Raw genomic sequence first — 7,908 nt, 5'->3', positions numbered from 1 at the left:
TATCTGGCCGCAGCATCTACATCTCCATCTAGTGAAACTTGCTAATTAAGACCCTTTTTTTTCCTTCTCACATTCCGGATCCCAAATAATCACACATTATTGTAGCAAAAAAGAAAAAAAAAAAGAAAAAAAAGATGCAATTACTCACTCATCTTGTGAATGAAAACCAAATAGATCAGCCGCAGCAGTCGAAGCCTCCCTCCACTCTTTCACTTTGATCTTGTTGTGCTCAAAACGTTCCTTCATGTGCAGCGAAAGCATCACCATAACTCCCCTTCTGCTTCCTAATATCCGACGGATCGATGCCATAAAAGATAGGTAAGACAATTTGGCTTCTTTCGTTCTTGCATTTCATTATGTGCACGAGCTCATCCAAAAGTACCATCTCGAGAAGCATACTCTTTCCAGAAGACGATTATGGAAATCATCGATTCCTCTATTGTCCTCGAAAGTGCAGGCGAAATTTCATCTACTCTGTCAAGAATCTCCTCATCTCTGTAGGTTTGAATGTGTTTCCGGCATAATGCAGCATAAAGACTTCATTGTTGATCTCGAAAGAAGAAGAAGAAGCAATAGCTATAATGAGAAAATTAAGGCTTTCTTAGCTAGCTCCAAGTGTTTAAAGTGAGGTTGAGTTTTGATGTGATCGAAAGATGAGTGTTTAAAAGTAAGAAATTTCCTGCAAATGAATGCGTGAAGAAAATTATGTGGAAGGTAGAAAGAAGAAGAGGACCAACAAGGAAAATACCTATTTGGGGAAGTCAATGATGGTAGGTGTATGTATTTAAATAAATAGTTATCTTTTCTGTTTTGTTTTGTTGTTGTAATGAATAGAACTTAGAAATTAAGAAGATATCGTACCAATGACTTCAAAGGTATAAAAATAATTAGATTAATTATTTCTATCGTTAATTTATATATTTTACAGAGTATCACTAAAAGTTTTTAAAATTTTTTGTTATACACGATTAGTATCAAAATGGTAAATAATGTCTAATTTGTGTTTGGATATAGTTTTGAGAACAATAATTTGAGAATTTTTGTTTTGGAACAAATCTTTCAGAACCTCATTGCTCATGGTAGATTTTGATAGGCTATATGGTTACAAATTTGTTCATCTTTTTGTTATAAATACATAGGATGAAGAATCAACTTAATTGGAGTTGAAATGAAGAAGTATGACATTTTAAAGCTTAACGGTATAAGAGGGGGAGAAAAAAAATAGAAACCCTTTTTACATATAGGTTAAAATTGTAAAATTATTTGAAGATTTGGAGCATATTCAAATTGTGTATTTAACCCAAATGCCCATATTAAATGATGCAACAAACAGTACTGATTTAAACCTTGTTAGTCATTCGAGCTGGACTTTTTCAATTCGGATCGGTGAACCAAAATTCCTCTAATTCGAAGTTATTTGCCAATTATTGGTAAAAAATAATTAACTAAATATTACAAGATTGTAACTTATAACGAGGAAAAATTTTATGCTTCATATCTTTTTCAAATTATGTTTATATATAACTCAAATGTACCTAGTTAGACTATAAAAGAGCTTGTTGAGGCTCACAATGCTTTTAGACTACTTGTTATTCAAGAGAAGAATTCCATGACCCTCTCCTCTAGTGTTCTCAGTTTCTACAGCGCTAATGATTTGATTAAGGAGGAAGAAAAAATTGGGTGATTATTTCCTTTTGGTTTCTGGTAAACTCTGAATCTATAAAGTTTTCCCGCATACATTTCTATTTATGGAGAAAGAGAGATATAACAAGCAAGGTAACATGGTGTGAGAACTCAAAGTTCTTAGAAAGCTTGATCCACTAGAATTTTATTATTCATACGTATTTTAGATTTTCAAAGAATTATTGTATATAGTATTATGAGGTAAAAGATCTTGTTTTAATCGAAAATTTCTATAACCTATTCTGCTGCAATTCCAAAAAAATTTTCCAATCCATCCACGAAGTAGAAAAATTATTTATTTGTGCTATTATTTCTATTTAAAAGTAAAAAAAAAATATATTCCCTTAAATTTCATTCGAATTGGCATGTTATCGCCAATATTTTTAATTTTGGGAAATTATTTTAAAATGTAATAATAATTGTATGAATTATTGTTGTTCAAATTTAGACGCTGACATGAATGCGTTGAATTGAGGGTATTATGCAACATTATATTAAATTTAGGTGTAATTTATCAAAATTAAAAGTTGAGTCGTATAATTCATCAATCCACGAAAACTTTTGGGGCAAAAGCTAAACCCGAACACACTTACCATGAATTTATTTTATAGGTTCAAACTACTATTTAAATCTTTTTGCTATAGTATTTTCTCTTAAAAAAATTTAAATTTATATTCAAATTTTTCAATGAGAATTTTTTGCCATGTTTGGTAATGTTTTATTTTTCTGTTTGTTTAAACAAAAAACTAAAATGTTTTTCGTGTTAATGTTTTTTATTTTTTCAAACAAGAAACATGTTTGGTAACTACCAATTTTTTTTTTTTTTGCTTGAAAATAAAAAACAAAATACACGCTTGACAATTACATATTTTTCTAAACAAAAAACAAAAATATAACTTGAACTTGATGTCGAGACCAAAACAATGTCAAGACGTGATCAACGTTGAATAGTACCCTCATATTGGGCCAGTGCCGAAATCACACCGCCGGAGTTCACTTAATGTGTCTTTGCTTTCTCTTCGTAACTTAATAACTAGGCATTCTGATAAAGTAAAAACACAAACTAATAGACTAGTTTAATATCATAAAAACTACAAATCTGCATTGACTCTAAGTCAAAAACTAATGTATCTTAGCTTGTAATTATCCACAAAATATAAGTTTCTAGTTACATCTGATTCATTGATTTGCTCTCCATATATGTTGAGCAATTTCATCACGAACACAGCATTTCACGCAACTGATTTTGGATCACATTAAATTTCTCAACTTTACAGGATGAATCTATAATAAAGTAAATGTAGAAAAATAAATCTTGAACTATGTAAATGCCAACGTCGCTGAACCTTCGCCGGCACATCTCTGTCCCCTCCAGATGTCGTCATCGCAGCAGCCCCACCCTTAGCCTCATCATGTAGATCTCCGGCGTAGCAACGTCGTCCCTGTCAGATGACGCCATTGGAAGAACTGCAGATTTTGCCGACTCTAATGAATACTTTTTATTTAATAGAGCATGCAGTATTAGGAACATCATGTTTTGCTGATGATTTTGTGGAAACTGCATATTTTATTGTGAATGATTTTTGAAGAAAAAAAAGAAAAGAAAAGAAACTTTTCTTGAACTCTCTTCATATATATATATATATATATATATAAAAGAAAAGTAAAAAAAATAAAAATCATAATTAAAGTCGAGATGATTTAAAGCAATCGCCTTTGAAATGGATTTTTCCATTTTTGTTGTCTTCTCATTCAAGTATATATTTCTTTCACCTCTTTCTGGCTTCAAATTAAAATTCAAGTTTTTAGCACTCAAGCGGAAATGTTTGCTCAGAACCATCCATTTAAGCATCGATCTTTCAAATCAACAACCGTACTTTCGACCAATGATTCGTTCATCAACAGAACTTTAGAGTTTGCAAATCAAAATCGGCCCTACTTTTTTAGTTTCCCTTATAAATATATATATATATTCTTTTTGTTTTTCTAATTCTTTTTTACGCATGTTTTATGCAGGTTTACCCTCCCTTTGAAAGTCACCTGCTGGGCATGTGAAGAAAATCCGTCAAAAGTTAAACACCATTTAAAATTGAACTTGCCAAGCATAAATTTCAAATTTTAAGGAGCTAATTGCCACAATTTTGAGTTTATAGATTGATTTGTCAGAAGCAATAAACTCAAGAGGTACTCCTAAAGAAAAAAAAAAACCTTTTAATTATTCTAGAACAAAAAAAAAAGAAAAAAAAAATTCAAGAACTGATATTACGGAACACCAATATGCTCACTAGATAGATCTTTTATTTCAAACATCACAAATGCACCTCAAATCATTCCACGTATGTATATATGGTAATAAGATAGTTAGCAAAACCAACATACAATATTACCATTACATAGTTGATGATTTGAATTTATTTATAAGTGGAAAGCGAAAATCCATCTTAGTAGCATCATTGTTTTCATTAGTTACACAAAATCTTAAAAGGATAAGTGAAACCCAATGTAGTCCAACCAATAGCCGACACTTCCTTTGATTCCAATAATCAAGCCATTTTGAATTGGAAGATTAAAAGATGTGCCGCTTGTAGTTCCATATGGTCCATAGGTTGCCTTCGTAGTCTTAAATGTTAAAGAGCGTACTACTGTATAACCTTGCACATTATCAGTGTACCCGCTCACTTCGACTATATACTCACTCGGAAAATCTAGAGTAATCTGAATTTCAAAGGATACAAAAATATAAATAAATTAAACTAGTAACACATATATATGTATGTATATGGTATGTATTTATAACTAAATATTTTAAAATTATAATATTTATACTGTATATCTTAATATTCGATAATTTATTCTTAATGTGTGAGGGAGCGTTTTACAAACGATATTTTAACTTAGAAAATATAATAGATCTTATAGACGGCTCTAATTCCAAATTTTTTTGTGTAAACAAATTCCCATATATATATATATATATATATATATGTATGTATGCATTGATGGAGCCATGTTCAGCTTATAGTAACTGAATGCTTTTACGAGTAACAATGCTATAAAAGAAATTATGTAACTTAAAAGAATGAAGAAAGGAATTTTAGACTAACCGTCACTGGTGTGAAGCCTGTTATAAAGCTTGAATGTTTTTCTGCAACAAATGACGCACCATTCAAGTCGTAGGTCACTTGAAAGCTCCCAATGGCTGTTTCATCTTTATATTCAAAGTTTATTTCCCTTATTCCTGTGTATACACCATCATCAAAAGCTACACCATTAGAGCTAGTCGCTTGGGCTCCCCATGTTCCTACAGTCATTGCCTGGCTTTTCCCACTTTGTTGATTGTTTTTAACTTCCTACAAAATATTTTCAAAACGACAGTGATAAATCTTCAACATACATGATTTGCAATCTTAAAACTCAGGTTTAAACTTTATTTGATTCATTATGAGTTGTGTATTAGTAAAGCATACACATAGCAAGCCAATAAAAAAGGTTTTTGACTAGATGATAATAATGGATAAATTTGAAACTTTAAAATTTTTCTAATCTTGCAACTTTTTTCTAATGACCGAGTTTAATAGATAGCTAGTAGCAAATGGCCGAGTTTGAGAGATATGATATATTCTCTTGTAAAACTTTTTTTTTTAGGATAATTTTGAGCAATTAGTAAAGAATTATCATACCTCTTAGCTCGTTATCGAGGTCACAAAATGGTGTTACATGTATGTTCTAACAAATCAAAGTAAAACATATAAAAGAACCATCAATAAATATGTCATCGTAGAAGAGTTATAATGCAATGCTATCAATGTGTATAAAAAGATGTGTGTCACTACAAAACCAATATATAAATATATATATATATATATGTGCTCTCACCATCCCATTGAGCTTAAGGAGGTCTTCAGAAACTCCAATGGCGCCCTCATTTATCGAGATCGGTTTCTGGTTGCAGCCACTTTCAGAAGACCACTTGCGAGTAGCGGAGGAGATGGAGAAGAGAAGCACAAGGCCGGAGAGGGAGAGAAGGGAAGAGGAAGCCATCCGCTTGAAAATATTGAAATCTAGTTTACGTAGATATTTGGATGTGGAGAAACTTATGCACTTACTTGGCTATATATAGTAATTTGGCTCCTACACTAATTTGGAATTTTGTGAATTTTTAGGGGCAATGAAGGAATTTCAAATTATTCACGCTATCACTAGTAGGTAGATAGAATGATTATCATATACACTCCAAAAAAGTACGATTGTCTTATATTTCATCTTTCTTAAATAAGCTCTCCAGAATAATTAATTTTCATTAATTTTGTGTAGTTCTCGCTAATAGTCCAACATGAATCTCATTGGATAACATTTGTAAAGGATGAACGCTCAATTGATCTTTGCACGCCGATATTGGTGGGTAGGATGGCGTATAATTTGGTAACAAACAATATGGCGTTAAATGAAATTTAGTTTCTGTCGAAAATTTTTTGGTAACAAACAATACTGGGCCAGTGCTGAAATCACACCGCGGGAGTTCACTTAATGTGTCTTTGCTTTCTCTTCTTAATTTAATAACTAGGCATTCTGATAAAGTAAAAACACAAACTAATAAACTATTTTAATATCATAAAAACTACAAATCTGCATTGACTCAAGTCATAAACTCATGTATCTTAGCATGTAATTATCCACAAAATATAAGTTTTTAGTTAGATCTGATTCATTGATTTCCTCTCCATATATGTTGAGCAATTTCATCACGAACACAGCATTCCACGCAACTGATTTTGGATCACATTGAATTTCTCAACTTTACAGGATGAATCTATAATAAAGTAAATGTAGAAAAATAAATCTTGAACTATGTAAATGCCAACGTCGCCGAACCATTGCCGGCACATCTCTGTCCCCTCCAGATGACGTCGTCGCAGCAGCCAGATGACGCCAGATTTTGCCAGAATCATCCATTTTAACATCGATCATTCAAATCAACAACCATACTTTCGACCAATGATTCGTTCATCAATAGAACTTTAGAGTTTGCAAATCAAAATCGGCCTTACTTTTTGAGTTTTCTTTTAAATATGTATATATATATTGTTTTTGTTTCTCTAATTCTTTTTTATGCAGGTTTACCCTCCTTTGAAACTTGAAAGTCGCGTGTTGGGCATGTGAAGAAAATCCGTTAAAAGTTAAACACCATTGAAAATTGAACTTGCTAGACATGAATTTAAAAATTTGAGTGGTTAATGTCACAATTTTTAGTTTAGAAACTGATTTGTCAGAAGCGATAAACTCAAGAGATACTCATACAAAAAGCTTTTAAATTAATCTAGAACAAAAAAAAATAGAAAATAGAAAATTCAAGAACTTATATTACACAACACCAACATGCTCACTAGATAGATCTTTTATTTCAAACATCACAAATACACCTCAAATCATTCCTCATATGTATATATGGTAATAAGAGAGTTAGCAAAACCAACATAAAATATTACCATTGCATACTTGCTGATTTGAATTTATTTATAAGTGGAAAGCGAAAATCCATCTTAGTAGCATCATTGTTTTCATTAGTTACTCATATTCTTAAGGGGATAAATGAAACCCTATGTAGTCCAACCAATAGTCGATACTTTGTTTAAATCCAACAATCAAGTCATTTTGAATTGAGAGATTAAAAGGTGTGCCGCTTGTAGTTTCAAATGGTCCATAAGGTTACCTTAGTTGTCTTGAATGTTAAAGAGCGTACTAATGTATAACCTTGCACATTATCAGTGTAACCGCTCACTTCGACTATATACTCACTCGAAAAATTTAGATAAATATGAATTTCAAAGGATACAAAAAAATAAATAAATTAAACTAGTAATACACATATATGCATGTATATGGTAAAATAGATAAGGTACTGTAAATATCAAATATCTCTTAAATGGGCCCTTATGAAATTTCTCATTTTTCTGCATTTTGCGACCAAATTACTGGGCCCATTTTTGGTATTATTCAAATTGGATAAATTTTTTGTATTGTAGCACAATATTTGGGTCGATTGTGGAGTGAAGGATTAGTTTTGGTTTTGGTTTCGATTATTGAAACAAAGTTAATTTTGAATAGTTTAGATGAAAGAAATTGTTAGTGAGTTATACGAAGTGAAACGATTGTCTGTCTAATCTTATATTTGATTTTAAAATATATGCTCTACTCGGAGAATGGTTATTTAATTGAAATGTAATC

At 31.3% G+C, this 7,908-nt stretch overlaps 1 protein-coding gene across 1 annotated transcript; it reads right to left on the bottom strand.

The window, feature by feature from the left end:
* Positions 1–4,143: 4,143 nt before the first annotated feature.
* Positions 4,144–5,724, bottom strand: LOC21403034 (galactose-specific lectin). Its single transcript, XM_010101636.2, has 3 exons — positions 5,560–5,724; positions 4,788–5,033; positions 4,144–4,398 (listed from the first exon to the last, which is right to left on the bottom strand). The coding sequence occupies exons 1-3, from the start codon at positions 5,722–5,724 to the stop codon at positions 4,162–4,164; spliced, it is 648 nt and encodes a 215-aa protein (XP_010099938.1). The 3' UTR covers positions 4,144–4,161.
* Positions 5,725–7,908: the final 2,184 nt, after the last annotated feature.

Source organism: Morus notabilis, unplaced genomic scaffold (genome assembly GCF_000414095.1).
Source record: "Morus notabilis unplaced genomic scaffold, ASM41409v2 Scaffold604, whole genome shotgun sequence".
Classification (NCBI taxonomy): Eukaryota; Viridiplantae; Streptophyta; class Magnoliopsida; order Rosales; family Moraceae; genus Morus; species Morus notabilis.
The sequence above is the reverse complement of the archived record's forward strand: the minus strand, read 5'-3'. Positions and strand labels throughout refer to the sequence as shown.

Bases quoted from the DNA above. Each gene is read 5' to 3' on its own strand.
- LOC21403034 (XM_010101636.2), bottom strand. From the start codon at position 5,724: ATGGCTTCCTCTTCCCTTCTCTCCCTCTCCGGCCTTGTGCTTCTCTTC. The intron at 5,034-5,559 runs GTGAGAGCACAT...AATATTTTGTAG, and splicing joins TCCTTAAGCTCAATGGGATG to GAAGTTAAAAACAATCAACA. The intron at 4,399-4,787 runs GTTAGTCTAAAA...TTTGAAATTCAG, and splicing joins CAGGCTTCACACCAGTGACG to ATTACTCTAGATTTTCCGAG.